Raw genomic sequence first — 20697 nt, forward strand, 5'->3', positions numbered from 1 at the left:
AGAGAACGAAAACGATACCAATATTCTTTTCAAGGAGTTGAGATATCCGAGTTCATATGGAGTATTATGTATAACATAGGGAGCAGCGAATTTAAAAGTTTAACAGCTCTTAAATGAAAATGGCTTAACCCCTCGATCACATGGTCTTAATAATACCCCTCCTATTCTTCTACCTTGTAGCGAGAGCAATAAATATGTACACTCTTAATATGTTGATTCATGTCTCTTTTTATTACGAGAAAAGGACTGATGCAGAATAAAATTAATGCACGATATAACGCCAATTTCACATATGTTGTCTTATGCTATTGGCCTCTCATTTACATATTTTAGCAACTGCTTTAATGCACATGGTTAATTCAGTCACAGACCCATGATATCGCGGGTGTGTTCTAGTTATCTTGAAAACTGTTATAGTTAAAGAAAACTTTAATGCAAAAATGATTAGCAAGACAAGTTCTACACAAAAGTTGAATGGTCAAAATCGTCAGTTGACTCCTTAGTATTGCCCTATGATGAGAATTTTTACCATTGTTTTGGGTTTTCGCCTTTAATCATCAAAATTATAATAGATAGTTAGAAACTTAAATAAGCAAAAATTATCAGCAAGACAAGATCTACATTTAAAATGGAATGGAGGAAATGGTCAGACGACCACTTATTGGAGTAATTGTCCTTCATTGTTGATTAATAATTGTAAACCTCTACAAAAATCTTCTCTGAAATTAGACTAAACTTGGACACAGTCATCATTTATAGAGTGTCTAGTTTTGAAATGTCTCTGATGACCCCACCTGCCAACCAAGTTGGCCGACATTGCTAAAAATAGAACAGGGTAAAATTCAAATTTTGTCTATTATTTTGAAAACTGTTATGAAAAGAGAAAATCTGACAGGAGCAATGTTGGAGTATTCCCTTTGTTGAATATGCACTTAAACCAAGGTGAGTTACACATGCTCTTCATTACCTCTAGTTTGATTTATGCATAATTAGAGTTTGAAACCAGATTTTGTGCTTCAACAGATAATACAAGTGTGACATGGTTTGATATTCATACATGTTCATGTTGAATTTTTTTTTTTCACTAGTTATCCTGCCAAGATGAAGATACCTTAGAAGATGATGATCAACAGGCAGAGTTCGATGGAATGTTGATTGAATCTGCAGGCGATGTCCTTCCTGTAATGGCTAAACTATTAGGAGGAGATATATTCTTGCCTTTTTTTAGAAGTTTTCTGGTAGATTTATTGAAAAGATTAGTAAGTATAGTAAAGCTGGTTATTTAACCAGATTAATTATTTACAATGTATGATATCATTATTGGGAATATTCCCTGAACACAATGTTTATCAAGTACTCCACATACCAAATGTTTGAAAAAAACTTATATTTTAAGAGCAGCAAAAGCAAAGGGAATCTGTCTAAGAGTAATTCTTAGCTTTTCTCAGCACTTTACACCCGTCATCGTTGTCCGTTAACCGTAAACCAAACTTGGCCTAAGTCATCCTTAAGGTATCTAGTTTAAAAAATGTATCCGATGCCCCCCTCCCCCCTACTTATTATCCAAGATGGCCGTCTTAGCTTTAAATAAGAACATAGGGGTAAAATGCAGTTTTTAGCTTTATCATGAGGTCAAATATGATCATCAGGTCAAGTCCTATCTGCCTGAATTTGTCAGATGCATCAGACAACCTGTTGATGGGTTGCTGTGTCAGAATTGTTAATTTTATTGAAATTTTTCAGTTTTTGGTTATTTTCGTGAATATTTTAATAGATAAAGATAAACTGTAAACAGCAAAATTGTTCAGCAATGTAAGATCGAATAAAAAGTTGTCATGACCAAAATGGTCAATTGATCCCTTTAGTAGTTATTGTCTATCATAGTCAATTTTTGTAACCTTTTACAAAAATCTTCTCCTCTGAATCTACTGAAGCTACACAAAACACCTTACAAATATAGATTTATTTCGTCTTCAAGCCATTTTTCCACTACTAAATTGTCTATTCTTCTTACCAGCACACTTGGTACAATTAAAAACCTGATAATAAATTGTAAAAATAAGGCCTTCGAAAATAGTGGAATTAATTACTTTTGGAGTGTCAAGAACTCGTTGGAAATACTTGATAAATTGCATGCTTATATTGGTGATTTTAAATCTGTTCAACGTTTTGATTTTTCTACCCTGTATACCACATTGCCTCACATTCTCATTAAGAAAAAATTCACACACCTAATTAAATGGGCATTTAAAAAGTCAGAATGTGAATATATATGTTCAAACTCTTTTATGTCATTTTTTAGTAGCAATAAACAAAAAAACTATGTCAATTGGACATGCTTTGATACTATATATGGCCTTGAATTTTTACTAGATAACATTTTTGTTCGCTTTGGGGATTCCGTATATCGTCAGATTATCAGAATTCCAATGGGGACTAACTGTGCACCACTTATTGCGGACCTGTTTTTGTATTGCTATGAGTTACAATTTATGACAAAAATAAGCAAAGACCCATCGAAACAACATCTGATAAACAAATTTAATAATACTTTTAGATATTTGTATGATATTTTGGCTCTCAATAATGACGACTTCAGTATGTATATTAAAGACATTTATCCTGTTGAACTTACTTTGAATAAAGCTAATACTAACAATGACCACTGCCCTTTCCTCAATCTTGATATCTATATCACTAACGGAAAACTGAATACACAAATTTATGATAAAAGAGATGATTTTTCATTTCCTATCGTTAATTATCCATTTTTAGATGGTGACGTTCCCTTGTCACCATCTTACGGTGTTAATATATCTCAACTTGAACGATTCGCTTGTGTATGTAACAATGTTTTAGATTTTAACGAGAGAAATTTATGTATTACTGAAAAATTATTACACCAGAGTTTTCGATATCACAAACTAGTCAAAACATTAACTAAATTTTATCATCGGTATAAGGACATCACTCGTAAATATAGCTCAACATGCAGACTTCTTATATGTTCAGGTATTTCACATCCAATTTTTTATGGAAATATTCTTTATAAAGCACAAAGATGTCAGTATTCACCTCAAAAACTAACAAAATAGTTATCAAAAGTACCAGGATTATAATTAAGTACGCCAGAGGCCAGACGCCAGACCTTTGAACAGACTTATTAAGAATGGATATAGTTACGATACTGTTGTCAGGTCATTAAAGATTGCATATTTTGGCGTTAATATTGATTCACTTATAGGAGTAGATTACCTTAGCCGTAGTTGGCACAACTTTTGGGAATTTTGGGTCCTCAATGCTCTTCAACTTTGTTTTTGTTTGGCTTTTTAACTATTTTGATCTGAGCGTCACTGATGAGTCTTATGTAGGCGAAACGCGCGTCTGGCGTATAAAATTATAATCCTGGTACTTTTGATAACTATTTACACCACTGGGTCGATGCCACTGCTGGTGGACGTTTCGTGCCCGAGGGTATCACCAGGCCAGTAGTCAGCACTTCGGTGTTGACATGAATATCAATTATATGGTCATTTTTATAAATTTTCTGTTTACAAAACTTTTGAATTTTTCGAAAAACTAAGGATTTTCTTACCCCAGGAGTAGATTACCTTGGCCGTATTTGGCACAACTTTTGGGAATTTTGGGTCCTCAATGCTCTTCAACTTTGTTTTTGTTTGGCTTTTTAACTATTTTGATCTGAGCGTCACTGATGAGTCGTATGTAGACAAAACGCGCGTCTGGCGTATAAAATTATAATCCTGGTACTTTTGATAACTTTTATAGGGTCTTTGCATCGGAACTAAACACATTTATTCAAAAACCAGTTGTTGGCATGACACGGGTTATGTTCTTCTTATATATGTTATGATGGTATGATACTAAACCCCTAACGGGAAGGATTGTGCCTGATGTTCATATGATGAAATCATAATCTTTCAATCAGTTTAATTGAAGTCTGGAGCTGGCATGTCAGTTAACTGCTATTAGTCTGTTGTTATTTATGTATTATTGTCATTTTGTTTATTTTCTTTGGTTACATCTTCTGACATCAGACTCGGACTTCTCTTGAACTGAATTTTAATGTGCGTATTGTTATGCGTTTACTTTTCTACATTGGCTAGAGGTATAGGGGGAGGGGGGAGATCTCACAAACATGTTTAACCCCGCCGCATTTTTGCGCCTGTCCCAAGTCAGGAGCATCTGGCCTTTGTTAGTCTTGTATTATTTTAATTTTAGTTTCTTGTGTACAATTTGGAAATTAGAATGTCGTTCATTATCACTGAACTAGTATATATTTGTTTAGGGGCCAGTTGAAGGATGCCTTCGGGTGCGGATATTTCTCGCTAGACCTGTTGGTGACCTTCTGCTGTTGTTTTTTTCTATGGTCGGGTTGTTGTCTCTTTGGCACATTCCCCATTTCCATTCTCAATTTTATTATTAGACCAATTAAACCAAACTTGGCCACATCACCACAAAGGTATCTAGTTAAAAATGTGTCAGATAACCCTGCCTACCAACCAACAGGGCTGACATTGCTATAAGTAGAACATAGGGATAAAAAGCAAGTTTTGACTATTATTTTTAACCATTCATTATAGATAAAGAAAATCTGAAAGGAAAACAATTTTTCAGAATAATGAGCTCTACCAATTGTCCATATATACTTCAAAGCTGTTAGACAAATTTTAAAGGAGTTATTGCCCATAAACATGATAAATGACAAATTTTATGATTATTTTTTCATTTTTGCCATTTATCATGAAAACTATGATATTAAGAGAGAAACTTTTTTTTCCCTGTTAAGCCTCATTATAATGTGTAATACCACCATTGATTTTCCCCTATTAGTCTTTGTTAAATTTGCACTTTTCAAAAAAATCTGTAGAATTTATCTATGTTTCAAAGAAAGAAATACTTGGCATGAGTAAAGGTTTATCCTGTCCAGTACTATAAAAAAAATATTCACATAACATTTCATTACATATAAGAAAATAACCATCACTGGAAGTTAACCAATCAAATGTCTCCCCTTATTTTATCTGTGTACAAGGTTTAGTCACCATGTAACCTCAAGATTACAAAATATTCTAAAGAAATCCCAAATAAAAAAATAATGGTGCTTTGAAATACCCAAGACATATGTTTATGACACAGAAATCTTTTACTGCAATAAAATGTAGGATTAATTAATTACCTACAACTGACAAATTCAAGGGAATATTTCTTTTTGACCTATTATCGTATACAACCGGATGTGACGTACCATGATTTGGTAGTATTACACCTAAAATAGATAAATAAACACTCTAAATTAAAAAAATTATCACCAAGGCAAGATCTATAAATAAGCCAAAGAAACTATACAGACTAAAAGATCAGTAATACAAGATCAACAAAATAGAGATTTTTGTCATGGTCTATTCATGTCTACAATGTTGGAGCGTTTGCTTTGTTTGATATTTCCATAGACCAAGGTGAGTGACACAGGCTCTTGAGAGCATCTAGTTATTAATATTTGCACTTTTTGGATAAAGTGGAACTTTGTAGTTGTTTTGAGTATTTACTTGCATAAGAGGTGCGTTCCCAGATAACACCTCCTAGAGTTTGAATGCTAGAAAGTTTTCATTTTGATTGTTGTTTGAACAAATATTGAATAATATCTCAAAGAAAGTCCTACAGTTACTTACTTCAGAATGAAGTGTGGGGCATCACTTTGACTAGTTTATATTTGATACATGTAACAAAAAGAAGAAAATGTTTAAATGATCGATTTTGGTTAAAAGAATTACACAGGACTACATTTTATATCATTGGAAAGAGGAGAACAAGCCTCATAAAACTACCGTTGTCATCATTGTTTGTAGTGGTCATGTTGTTTGGTTTTTTTTAAATCAGAGTGAAAGGTCGGAGCAAAAAATCCAGGAAAATTCAGTCACATTTAGATAGCTTTCTCCTTCATATATGTGTTTGGAGCAACAAAAAAACAACTAATTTATAGAAAAATATCTTGTGTTCTTACCTTTAGAACATATTTTATATTGTTATCGCTAAAAATGACTTTAGATTGACATTTTTGTTGAGCCTTCGACTTTTATCGAAAAAGCAAGACATAGGGATCATAAATTCTGTTGTCATCGGCGGCAGCGTCCATAAATGTTCACTCTGTGGTTAAAGTTTTTGAAATTTTAAACTTACTTAAACTATCCTAGATTTCTACCAAACTTGGACAGAAGCTTGTTTATGATCATAGAATAGTATCAAGAAGTAAATTTTGTATAAAAAAAAAATCCTGTATTTAGACGACCGCAAAAAAAAATTTGCATCATATAATGGTATCATGTCCGTCGTCCAAAGACGCATTAGTTTCCGGACAATAACTTTAGATTTAGTGAATGGATCTCTACCAGAAGGTTTAATACCACTAGAGGAAGGTTGGGATTGAATGTGGGGGTTATAGTCCCAATAGTTTAGGAATTAAGGGCCAAAAAGGGGGCACAAACTAAGCATTTTTGTAGTTTCAAACAATAACTTGTGTTTAAGTGAATGAATCTCTCTGAAATTATAACACACGTTTTCATACCATTAAGGGATGGTTAGTAATGACTGTGGGGGTTATGGCTCAAAATGTTTTGGAATTAGGGGCAAAAAAGGGGGGAAACTAGGTTTAATTTTCCCCCCTAATTTTTGAAAAGTTTGAAGAAGAAATCTTTAATTGCACAATATTGCATAATAGGTTTGTTAGATCTTGACATTTGTTTTGTGTCAGAAACTCATATTATGTCAAGAATTTGATCACAATCCAAATTCAGAGCTGTATCAAGCTTGAATGTTGTGTCCATATATACTTGCCCCAACTGTCCAGGGTTCGACCTCTGCAGTCGTATAAAGCTGTGCCCTGCGGAGCTCCTGGTTCAGTATTTTATTTATAAATAAACTTAGTTGTTTTGCCAGGAAACATGACATTCACTCTGTGGGTAAAGTTTTCACAATTTTAATAACTTTCTTAAACTGTACTGGATATATACCAAACTTGGACAGTAGCTTGTTTATGATAAAAAAAATAAGTATCTAAAAGGAAATTTTGTTAAAATTTTGTACCTGTTTTTAGCTCACCCTGCCCAAAGGGCCAAGTGAGCTTTTCTCATCACTTGCAGTCCGGCATCCATCGTCGTCGTCGTTAACTTTTACAAAAATCTTCTCCTCTCAAACTACTGGGCAAAATTTAACCAAACTTGGCCATACTCATCATTAGGGTATGTAGTTTAACAAATGTGTCCAGTGACCCGACCAACCTACCAAGATGGCTGCCATTGCTAAAAATATAACATAGGGGTAAAATGTAGATTTTGGCTTATAACTCTGAAACCAAAGCATTTAAAGCAAATCTGACAAGGGGTAAAATTGTTAATCAAGTGAAGATCTAACTGCTACAAAATTTTCAGATGAATCGGACAACCTGTTGTTGGGTTGCTGCCCCCAAATTGGTAATTTTACGGAAATTTTGCTGTTTTTGGTTTTTATCTTGAATACTATTATAGATAGAGATAAACTGTTGATGAAGTTGAAGTCCAATCAACCTGAAACTTAGTATATATGTTCCTTATGATATGATCTTTCTTATTTTAATGTCAAATTAGAGTTCTGACCCCAATTTCACGGTCCAATGAACATAGAAAATGATAGTGCAAGTGGGGTGTCCAGTTTCAGGTTAAAGTTTTTGGTCGAGGTAGTTTTTGATGAAGTTGAAGTCCAATCAACCTGAAACTTACTATATATGTTCCTTATGATATGATCTTTCTAATTTTAATGTCAAATTAGAGTTCTGACCCCAATTTCACGGTCCACTGAACATAGAAAATGATAGTGCGAGTGGGGCATCCGTGTACTGCGGACACATTCTTGTTACAAAATATTTTATTCTGTAACTAAAGGGCCAAGATTATTGTAGATAGAGAAAATTGTAAGTAGCAATAATGTTCAGTAAAGTAAGATCTACAAACACATCACCATCATCAAAACACAATTTTGTCATGAATCCATCTGTGTTCTTTGTTTAATACATGTATGCACATAGACCAATGTGAGCTACACAGGCTCTTTAGAGCCTCTATTTCTGTATTTTACTGATAAATGGACTTGGTTCTCTTCCAGTGAACCATGTTAACATAACATACAGTCTTCCTTTAAAGTTTTAAAACATTTATAAGTTTCATAAATTATCCTGCATTTTTACCAACCTTGGACAGAATTTTTTTCCTCATTCTTGTTGAGCCTGTGATTAACAGCTGAAGTAGGCGAGACACTGGTTTCCGTGGAACCCTTACAAATTATTTACCTAGGCTATAGGGGGCAAACTTCAAATTTTCCCCACATCTGTTAAATAACAGTGACCTTGACCCATTTCAATTTCAAAACTAGGAATTTTATATCCAATTTGTTACAAGAAAGATCTATAGATGTTATTTAGATCTTAACTCTAATAATTTGTTGAAAACCAAATGTGTTTTTTATGTCTTGATAGTAAGATGTTTGTCAATTTCTATGTAAATATCAAATTTCTGTTATAGAGTTGTGAAGCGTATATATTAAGCGAATTATACTTTTTACCGAATTTGTAATAACATAATTAGCAACACGAAGGATGTCACATGTGGAGTTGGATCTGCTTACCCTTTTGGGGCACCTGAGATCACCCCAAGTTTTGATGTGGTTTCGTGATGCTTAGTCTTTAGTTTTCTATGTTGTGTCTTCTGTACTAACATTTGTCTGTTTGTCTTTTTAGCTCCTTTGGGCCAAGTGAGCTTTTCTCATCACTTGGCGTCAGTTGTCGTTAACTTTTACAAAAATCTTCTCCTCTGAAACTACTAGACCAAATTTAACCAAGCTTGGCCACAATCATTATAAGGGTATCTAGTTTCATTCGATTGCTACCAATGATTAATAAGGTGCCAACAGAAAAATTTAATCTTAAACATCGTCATCTTCGTAATCATCAATGTTTCTAACTGTAACCAGAGGATGATTTAGATTTTGACATAAGTCATTTGCCAGACGTGTGCATATTTTTATACAGGATAGATTTTTTCGAAGCAAATGCAACCCTTTGATCACAAAAATTTTCCCTTACAAGTGCAAACTTAACGTTGCAGAAATTCGTATAACATCTGACCTTCGAAATTGATAGGAACAATTTCCTTTCTTCTTTTCCCATCCGAACTGAAAAGGAGAATGTACGGGTTTTTTTTTTCGATATGGAAAGACATCCAAATATATGTCTGGAGTGAAGCTCTTATTACATGTTGCGCAAAGGAAGATTTGGAAGGAGGAAGTTTGACAAGGGAGAAATTTATAATTGTAGCCAATTTGACCCTATATTTGATAAGGTCACTTTGATCTGTTTTAAGTTCTGACTTGAGATCATACAACCTAACAACAACATTTGGAGATGCATGCATAGATTCATTGATGTCACTATTCGAAAAGTTTGACAAATCGATGAAATCATCTGGGTTGTCCTTTGAGACTTTAAAAAACAGTGCGCTTAATGATCCCAAACAGGAATGTGTTGTATTGCATCCTGTAACAGCATGTGCGGCTGTTTAAATGCTACAGATGACAGACCCGATACTTTATACATAATTTGTGAACAGGTATAAAGGGACGCACATCTTGTGTGCAAGTTATAGTGCCTGTTTGAAACCATAGGTCATGTGTATGTTGCAGGAAGGGGAAGTAATGAACGCATAAGCTCAGTGCATTTCTTTATTGTGACTTTATTATTATCCTTCCCTTATCACACCAAACTCTTTGTCTACGTGAATAGCATGTAAAATCGTGCAAAGTATCCGCGTACAAAATAATTCATCAATCGGAATACTCCTTTTGAGCAGATTTAGGGTCAGTGGATGTGTCAGCTAGATAAATGACTTCCTCATAGTGTGCAAGTTATAGTGTCTGTTTGAAACCATAGCTCATGCGTATGCTGCTTGGAAGGGAAGTAATGACCACATTAGAACAGTACATCTGTAAATGAATTCCTCATGCATCATAGTAACTGTTGATCTACCATGATGATGAACAATTGATTCGCCAAGAAATCAGACGAAGGTCTGCTTGTTCTCACCGAAACTTTTTCTAGTCAGGAATTGAACGACCTTCTATATATGACCTGAAACACTTTTACAAACAAACAAGAAGTTGATTCAGCTTTAAAAGAACTGCACTTGTGTCTGCTAGTGTGCGATTTATAGCAAGAATTGTGGTACAATATTTTGTAATCATCAGTACGAAGGTGATCTAGCTAAGAGGCATCATGCAATATACTAAAATATACATGATCTTTCTGTGCTCCCATAGCCTCGATAAAGTTGTTTATTGGCTCACCTGGCCTAATTGGCCAAGTGAGCTTTCCTCATCACTCGGTGTCTGTCGTCCATCGTCGTCATCCGGCGTACATTAACTTTTACAAATATCTTCTCCTCTGAAACTGCTTGGCCAAATTTAACCAAACTTTGCCACAATCATCATTGAAGTATCTAGTATATAAAATGTGTCCGATGACCTTGCCAACCAACCAAGATGGCTGCCATGGCTAAAAATAGAACATAGGGGTATAATGTAGATTTTGGCTTGTATCTCTGAAACCAAAGCATTTAGAGCAAATCTGACATGGGATAATTTGTTAATCAGGTCAAGATCTATCTGCCCTGAAATTTTCAGACAAATCAGACAACCAATTGTTGGTTAGCTGCCCCTGAATTCGTAATTTTAAGGAAATTTTTGGTTATCTATAGTATTTTATAGATAGAGATAAACTATAACAGCAATAATGTTCAGCAAAGTAAGATCTACAAATAAGTCACATGACCAAAATTGTCAATTGACCACTTCAGGAGTAATTACCTTTGATAGTCAACTTTTAACAATTTTCTGTAATTTTTGTGGTGTTTTACAAAAATCTTCTCCTCTGACTACTATCTAGTTTTAAAAATGTGTCCGATGATTGATGAACCAAACCGCCAACCAAGATGGCTCATGGCTAAAATAGTTCATAGGGGTAACATGCAGTGTTTGACTTCTATCTCTGAAACCAAAACATTTAGAGCAATTTGACAAGCAGTAAAATTGTTCTGTATGTCAAGCCCGTTCATTCAAAGTTCCGATTCTGTTCAGCATTGTATCAAACATGCGATCTACATGATCTGATCTTGCATGTAATTGTGCTATGTACTGGGACAGAATATTGCTTGTGTCTTGCGGTCACTCACAATTTAGTTTTAAATGTATCTCCTGTCCTGTAAATGTCTTATATATCGAGCTTAAACAACTTCAACTGAGTATATATCTGGCAGATATTAAACAACATAACATCATTATCAGGTATGTTCCAATCAATCAATCATGATCACAAAAAATACCCCTAACTAAATCTTGTTAATTTCTATTGTACTTCATGTTGGTATTGTGCCTTTTAAAACTAAATATTAATAGCAACATGTTATCAATGAGAATGTTTTGGTTTTATATTACAGAAAGAAACAAGTTCTGTGTCAGAAAAGTCATTCGCTGTAGGTACATTAGCTGAAACATTGTTAGCCTGCGGGCAGGTCTCAGTAAACTTTGTAGATCCACTTTATCCTCTGTTTATGAAGATGATTAGAGATGAAGACGAGGAGGTTCGCAGTAATTCCATATTTGCCCTTGGTGTGCTTATGGCAAATAGTGGAGATAAGTTATTTTCGTATCCTTTCAGGCAAACTTTTTATCACCATAACTGACAGAATTAAAGGTAAAGTCTTCTAAATGGCTATTGGTAAAAAAACGATTGATTGATGTTCATCAGCACAACATGACTAATTTTTATACGACCGCAAATCGTATATTGCTATCACGTTGGCGTCGTCGTCGTCGTCCGAATACTTTTAGTTTTCGCACTCTAACTTTAGTAAAAGTGAAAAGAAATCTATGAAATTTTAACACAAGGTTTATGACCACAAAAGAAAGGTTGGGATTGATTTTGGGAGTTTTGGTCCAAACATTTTAGGAATTAGGGGCCAAAAAGGGCCCAAATAAGCATTTTCTTGGTTTTCGCACTATAACTTTAGTTTAAGTAAATAGAAATCTATGAAATTTTGACACAAGGTTTATGACCACAAAAGGAAGGTTGGGATTGATTTTGGGAGTTTTTGGTTTCAACAGTTTAGGAATTAGGGGCCAAAAAAGGGCCCAAATAAGCATTATTCTTGGTTTTCGCACAATAACTCTAGTATAAGTAAATAGAAAACTATCAAATTTAAACACAAGGTTTATGACCATAAAAGGGAGGTTGGGTTTGATTTTGGGAGTTTTGGTCCCAACAGTTTAGGAATAAGGGACCAAAAGGGTCCAAAATTGAACTTTGTTTGATTTCATCAAAAATTAAATAATTGGGGTTCTTTGACATGCCGAATCTAACTGTGTATGTAGATTCTTAATTTTTGGTCCCGTTTTCAAATTGGTCTACATTAAGGTCCAAAGGGTCCAAAATTAAAATTAGTTTGATTTTAACAAAAATTGAATCCTTGGGGTTCTTTGATATGCTGAATTTAAAAATGAACTCAGATTTTTTATTATTGGCCCAGTTTTCAAGTTGGTCCAAATCGGGGTCCAAAATTAAACTTTGTTTGATTTCATCAAAAATTGAATAATAGGGGTTCTTTGATATGCCAAATCTAACTGTGTATGTAAACTCTTAATTTTTGGTCCCGTTTTCAAATTGGTCAAGCAAGAAATTTTCAATTGCACTATTGCACAATAGCAAGAAATCTTCAATTGCACAGTATTGTGCAATAGCAAATATTTTCAATTGCACAGTATTGCGCAATGGCAAGAAATATCTAATTGCAATTTCAATTGGAGTTATCTTTCTTTGTCCAGAATAGTAGTTGAATCATCTTAAATCATTGTTTTATACAATATTTATAATTGATATTTCAATTGGAGTTATCTTTCTTTTTCCAGAATAGTAGTTGAATCAACTTAAATCATTGTTTTATACAATATACAATGTATATTAACTTTTACTACCAACTGATAAATTAACAATCTTTACCATTCAGTGATAACAAGCACTTTATTTTACATTTTGATATTTTATGATGTATTTAAATGAGTAGTTATTGTTGCAAACTCCATTAGAAATTTGAATTAAGATCAGTTTTGGAAAAAGGGAAAGGGGGATGTGAAAACAAATGGGGTTGGGGGGTTAAATTTTTCTCATTTCAGATTTCATAAATAAAAAGAAAATTTCTTCAAACATTTTTTTGAGAGGGTTAATATTCAACAGCATAGTGAATTGCTCAAAGGCAAACAAAATATTTTAAGTTCATTAGACCACATTCATTCTGTGTCAGAAACCTATGCTGTGGCAACTATTTAATCACAATCCAAATTTAGAGCTGAATCCAGCTTAAATGTTGTGTCCATACTTGCCCCAACACTTCAGGGTTCAACCTCTGTGGTCGTATATAGCTGCGCCCTGTGGAGCATCTGGTTCATACTTGTTTTAAGATTAATTAAATGTAATGCACTGAATTTAAAGCATCTTAGAATTTAAGATTTTTATAACTGTCGGAATGTTTTACTCATTTGGTACTCTGTGAACAGCCTTTTAAAAGTTTTAAAAGTATTACATGATTTAATATTTTCTATAAAAAGTTATGTTCAGAAATATATATGTAGGACTCTAAAGTACGATGGTCACGCTAAAATAAATACAAAACAGTATACGGATACTTATCCTGCTTATATTTGAAGCTAGCAGATACGTTTGAATTGTTGTTTATGTGGCAGTTTACTTTGCGATCTTCGTGAAAATGCTGTCGAGTTAAATGAAAAGTAACGTCGGTAAAATAGAGATACATGTTTTCATGCGTGAATTATAAATTGTCTGCTAAAACATTAGTTTGTGCTGTACATTGTAGGAAAATAAAACATGCATTTGTACTCGCTACGAAAAAGGAGAAAGCTCTGCGAACATTGCCTTTCTCTCACATTTAAATTAAAGCTTATACACATAAATGTTGCATATTCCGACAATAAACGAATTTTGTAATTGTAATTTTCAATGACGACTGTAAGGGAGGTGATCACATTAGCGCGAACGGCAATCTACACCAATTATCCAAATATTCAATACGCTCCAAATTGTTAAAAAGTCATTTTTAGGACCGACATATAGTATTTTGCAAAACATAAATTACCTTTTTAGCAATTATTACATTTATCATATATTAAATAGTAAATACAGTAGTTTTGAATATGCGATAAATAGCTTGCTGTTTAATCAATATCGTTCAACTTTGATTCCCACCCTTTATCATACCCTTTATTACACCCCTACAAAAAAAATACAAAACACACAAAAATATACAATAAACAAAATATTTTTAAAACAACAGTACGCACATTGTAAGGTAACCCAGGTGCGTCGGATAAGTAATTAAGCAGTTCTTTTAAGGCTTTTAAAAACAAGACAAAAGTAGAACTGAAGGTAACCCAGTGCTATGGATCAAAAAACAGTTCATATAATATGATACTCTCCTGTTGAAATATATGATAAAGCGTATATATCACATGCCGTATCACCCTCGACCAATATGACAGCAATATGGGAAAACAATGACTAAAAAATGTGGATCGCTTCCATTTATAGTGCCAAGCATGTGCTGTTTTTATTCAAAATATTGAATCGTAAACTAATATCAGTAGTTTTCATACCTCAGACTGACTCTTGTAACAAAATTATTTGTCTGCACCATTCAAAACTGATCATTTAGCACTTTTTAATGTAAATCTTTATTGCGGCATAGTAAATCAGTTATATTGTTTGTAGCCTAACTTCCAGGGGCAAATATTTCATTCTGGTCCAGATCGAGTATATTTTTCGTACGTTCTAGATATCATTTATAATCCTTGTGTATAAGTCTGTCTAAATTGACGAGATGTTACAAATGTACATACTAATACAACAGTTTATAAATATCCTCATATATATACGGTGTACACTTTTCGTTTGAACATTTTGCAAAACAAAATCTTAAATCATGTAAATCCAAGGCAAACAAGGGCGAATACCGATTAAAAATCCATGTATTAAATGTGTAGATTTATGTTTAGGAAGAGACTGTTAAAAATTGGGAACGAAGCAACGTAAGCCATGATGTTTATATCTCATCATAAACAAACATTTTCGCGATGTGTTGGATAACCTTTCTATCCGCCTCGATATTTGTACATGTAACTTTAAAAGAAATTTTAAAAATCTGCTACTCAGTAAAGTTATTGAAACTGATGTTTATGCCCCACCTACGATAATAGAGGGGCATTATGTTTTCTGGTCTGTACGTCCGTCCGTCTGTCCGTCCTTCCATCCGTTCGTTCAGGTTACAGTTTTTGGTCCAGGTAGCTTTTGAAGAAGTTGAAGTCCAATCAACTTCAAACTTAGTACACATGTTCCCTATGATATGATCTTTCTAATTAAATTGCCAAATTAGACTTTTGACCCCAATTTCACAGTCCACTGAACATAGAAAATAATAGTGCAAGTTTCAGGTTAAAGTTTTTATCATCGGTATAAGGACATCATTCGTAAATATAGCTCAACATGCAGACTTCTTATACGTTCAGGTATTTCACATCCAATTTTTTATGGAAATATTCTTTATAAAGCACAAAGGTGTCAGTATTCACCTCAAAAACTAACAAAACCTTTGAATAGACTTATTAAGAAGGGATATAGTTACGATACTGTTGTCAGGTCATTAAAGATTGCATATTTTGATTCACTTATAGGGTCTTTGCATCGGAACTAAACACATTTATTCAAAAACCAGTTGTTGGCATGACACGGGTTATGTTCTTCTCATATATGTTATGATGGTATGATACTAAACCCTTAACGGGAAGGATTGTGCCTGATGTTCATATGATGAAATCAGAATCTTTCAGTAAGTTTAATTGAAGTCTGGAGCTGGCATGTCAGTTAACTGCTATTAGTCTGTTGTTATCCGTGTATTATTGTCCTTTTGTTTATTTTCTTTGGTTACATCTTCTGACATCAGACTCGGACTTCTCTTGAACTGAGTTTTAATGTGCGTATTGTTAAGCGTTTACTTTTCTACATTGGCTAGAGGTATAGGGGGAGGGTTGAGATCTCACAAAATGTTTAACCCCTCCGCATTTTTGCGCCTGTCCAAAGTCAGTACCCTCTGGCCTTTGTTAGTCTTGTATTATTTTAATTTTAGTTTCTTGTGTACAATTTGGAAATTAGTATGGCGTTCATTATCACTGAACTAGTATATATTTGTTAAGGGGCCAGTTGAAGGACGCCTCCGGGTGCGGGAATTTTTCGCTACATTGAAGACCTGTTGGTGACCTTCTGCTGTTGTTTTTTTCTATGGTCGGGTTGTTGTCTCTTTGGTACATTCCCCATTTCCATTCTCAATTTTATTTGGTCAAGGTAGTTTTTGATGAAGTTGAAGTCCAATCAATTTCAAACTTAGTACATATGTTCCCTATGATATGATCTTTCTAATTTAATTGCCAAATTAGACTTTTGACCCCAATTTCACGGTCCACTGAACATAGAAAATAATAGTGCAAGTTTCAGGTTAAAGTTTTTGATCAAGGTAGTTTTTGATGAAGTTGAAGTCCAATTAACTTCAAATTAGTACACATGTTCCCTATGATATGATCTTTCTAATTTAATTGCCAAATTAGACTTTTGACCCCAATTTCACGGTCCACTGAACATAGAAAATGATAATGCGAGTGGGGCATCCGTGTACTATGGACACATTCTTGTTTGTAATTAATAAACATTAATATTTCGAATTAAACGTGTATTTAAACTGTGAAACACATATACGTAAAAATATAAAGATAAATAGTGGAGTGACAGATCAAGAAAAAAGGTGCTTATTTTACGACTTTAATGGACCGGCATACCTGCAGGCTAAAAATATTTTTTTTTTGCAAAGCCAATACCTTTAGGTAACTTAATTGCCCGGTCATGGACATTTCATGCGGTGCAGTTTTATAAAATGGAAAGAAAAAAGACATTTGGATTTTTTTTCAAATTTCAAGATGTGGGAAAAAATTGGAATTTTGTTACTTTTTTTTGTCTTTTGACATATGATATTGCATTTTATTCAGAGTTTAATTGTTTATTCATAATGTAAAACTAGAATCCCTTATTTTTTTTCTAAATTTTGTTAATTTTCACTCAGTTTAGCAAAAGCACACTCTGTATTATTTTAAAGAAGTGGTTACAACATTTGTAAATTTAGAATACATTGATAATTTCATGATTTTTCCGAATTAAAATGTTTTAAACTGCCCATTGTAAAGTTTCGAAGCCATTCCGAGTCAGTATTTCTTATAAATTAACTTAAATGAGGATTTTTAACTTTTCATTATAGTTCAATGAATATGATATGGACCTCCTCCTTATTCTATTGCTCATTGAAAGATAGTAGTAATGTTTCTAAATTTCCTGTCGACAAACTGCGAAAAGTCCTGGCAATAACAGAATGCATACTTGCTTTAAACATAAACCTGTTAACCCCATCATCTTGCTTTGGCATTACAGTTACACCATGAGTTTGGCTCTAAATATTTTATTGGAAAATCAAACTCTCATGGTTTTTGTGCATCCTAATCTGAAGTACGTAGATATCGGACTAGTTTAGCTTTGGAAATAGACATAATTCAAGACATGTCCTATGTACCTAATGGTATTGCTTTGTATTTAGAAAAGGTGATCGTATTATACAGGAGGGAGCAGAAAATATTGACTTAAATGCTAAAACAATCGTTGGTAAAAGATACATTTTACTCCATGGCTAGAGTTGTATTACAGTATCAAAACGAATCATCAAAAGCTCACATGAGTTCCATAAAGGTTAAACGGGGACTAGAAAGATCTTTGAATTTGAATGATTCGAATACCAATCTTATGGCATGTTTACCTTTCGACAAGCCAACAGAACGTTATGGACCTCCTCGTTATTCTAATATTTATGGGAAGATTGTGTCTTGTTTCATCGAAAACCGAGATATATCTTTTGTTTTTCTGCGACTTCTTTCGAGACAAAACTCAGATTCCATTCCATTTTCTGCAGAAAGCACTGAACACATTGTTCCATTTTGGACCGCTTCTTACAAAAGGCTAAATCTGAAATATTGTCTGTAGCCTATGCTCCGGTTATAGATGCCAAGCCTCGAAACGGCAATAGTATATTGAACGACTTTAGAAACGCAACACTCATTTTGTTGATTTTTTTTACCAAATCTTGTTTGATTCTCTTACAACTACTTTTCATGCTTATCATACTTCTTTCTCCTTACAAAAAATCAAAATCTGACTTACCTGTGGTTATTGAACATTCCGAATTTTTGAAGCCGCACGAATTTCTTAAAGCGAAATTTTGGACCCATGAAAGATTGTTTCAGTTTTTTTTGCTTTTTGAAACAGTTCTTTCAATCCTTTGCCTCACTTAAATCAGTTCAAAAATGTTGCATCTCCATTTTGCCAAGACTGAGAAATAAAAAACTGAATTAGCCCTTAAGAATACTGCAAACATGAAAACATAAACGTGCTGCAACCATACTATATGACTTCAGAAACTCGTCTTACTGTCCTTCAGGCAACGATACAAGTAGACAAGATTTGTTGCTGGCCATCAATGAATAGATCAATGTGTAGTGACAATGAAACGTCAACAAAATTTGATTACGCATCGTCATTTGCCAGACATGTTTTACGGTCGCAACGTTAACTGCTAATCAAATAGCCGAGTGCCATTGAGTACAGATTCGTGCCATAAATGAATTGCCAAAGAATCGACTGAAGGAAAACCTTTAAAGCCCTCAAGTTCCAACCGCATAATTGCCAAAACCAATTAATGGGTTGAACAAATGCAAAATTAGAAGGTGTAAAACAGAACCCAAAACATGTCCGACAGAATTTGTTGACCTTTCTGACAATCATTTTGGCTTTTGCAACAGGCAGTCATCGCTTTTGACGGTGACACATTCATTCAAAAATAACACAAAAATAATCTAGTGTTGCGTTTCTAAAGTTGTCAGATGAATGAATACTTTAATTGCAAGAAGCATATACATGAAGCATATAAATGAAAACAAAAGACAGCAGAGAACAGTGTTTACAGAGTATACATTTATAACATGACAATATATGTGATATAATTTTCCAAATACATTTAAATAATTGCATAGTTTTACTGTAAGAGATTTCGAATGAGCTTGTAAGTTATCTAACTTGTGCCGATTTGGCCAAGAACAGTAGAATAAAGGTAAAAATTCTATACGCAAAAATCTATTATACGCTAGCTGGACATGATAAAACAAAATGATATTCGTCCTCCAAAACATTCAAATAGCAACATATACAAATTATATTTTCTCTTAGAGTATTGAGATAACGACCAACTTCAACATTTAATCTAAGTGTGCCGTTACGCAATTTTGTTAAAATAGATACATTACAATGAAAATCTAAGTATATTCCAAACCAAATAATAGTTTATATCGTTTATAAATACAAAGTTTGTTATATTCTTCTAAAGCTAAAGATTTTACGTTATTTATGTTAATTAATCTTAATTACAAAAGGAACGGTTTGATATATGTCACCTGACTTTGAGTGTCACCTTCACGCAAAAATGGACAGATTCATGCTGTGATGTTCACTTAGCAGATCGTCTATATATATTCAAGAAGGTACGGGTGCTATTTCATTTCCATATCTTATGCACTGATCTTAGGTCATAAAAATAAAAGTCAATCAACACCTAGGCCATTTGGTATCATAAAGTTTTACCTTAAACTATTAATCTCACCAGGCGACAGTTAGATACAATTAATATACCCTTAATAATTATAATCATGTTCTGATAGTTAGGTACCGTTTAAATATATGTTCAAAATGCTATCCCTGATTGCATACGTGTATTAAATTTACATAAAGTTATATTGTGCTTAATTCAAATGCACCAGATATTGACAATTTTTGAAAGGAGGGGGATCTGGGTCGTTCAGCATTTTATTTTGAAATTTTGTAAAGCATACATAATATTGTATACAGAATATCTAATTAATTTCAATGAGATTTAGAAGATCTTTAACAGAATAAAAGATACTTTATACTCTTTTGTTGTATCTTCAGAAAGTAAATTTTCACACATACATGTATAGTTTGGAATTTGATTACGTACTTTTAATGAACAGCTCTGTAGTATATTTATTTTTGTGTCAGAAATTTCACGTTAATTGGTAGAAAAACGATACCAAATGTGAAAACATATTGTTATATTACAATTAATTTAGAAAAGCCCCTCTCCCCCCTCCTTGATACAAAAAAAACCACCGATTGTCGTCTCGTCGAAAGCAATGAGGTCTTTAAGATTTATGAGTGAAATAACTGTCTACTTGGATCTTTTGACATACATCCTTCTTTTTTTCAAGTTTCGCGAAAGCGATACTTGGCGATCCTAGATTCCGTCGTCAGCATCAACGCCGACTACGTCAGCATTTGGGTTCAGTCTGTGGTTAAAGTTTTGTTTTACATCAAAATCGTTGTCAAACATAATGGAATTTCGGGAAAATGGGACAGAAGCGTCTTTATGCCAAAAA

The 20697-nt window shown here is 33.6% G+C and overlaps 1 protein-coding gene across 3 annotated transcripts in view; it reads left to right on the forward strand.

The window, feature by feature from the left end:
- LOC139525464 (importin-4-like) overlaps positions 1 to 20697 on the forward strand; it is a 371591-nt gene that overhangs the window by 295395 nt on the left and 55499 nt on the right. For all 3 annotated transcript variants that reach the window (XM_071320816.1, XM_071320818.1, XM_071320817.1), the window contains 2 exons: positions 1089 to 1259; positions 11535 to 11743. In XM_071320816.1, coding sequence (XP_071176917.1) covers positions 1089 to 1259; positions 11535 to 11743 — 380 coding nt within the window. The remainder of the gene's footprint in view (positions 1 to 1088; positions 1260 to 11534; positions 11744 to 20697) is intronic.

The sequence above is a fragment of the Mytilus edulis genome, chromosome 5 (genome assembly GCF_963676685.1).
Source record: "Mytilus edulis chromosome 5, xbMytEdul2.2, whole genome shotgun sequence".
NCBI classification, from domain to species: domain Eukaryota; kingdom Metazoa; phylum Mollusca; class Bivalvia; order Mytilida; family Mytilidae; genus Mytilus; species Mytilus edulis.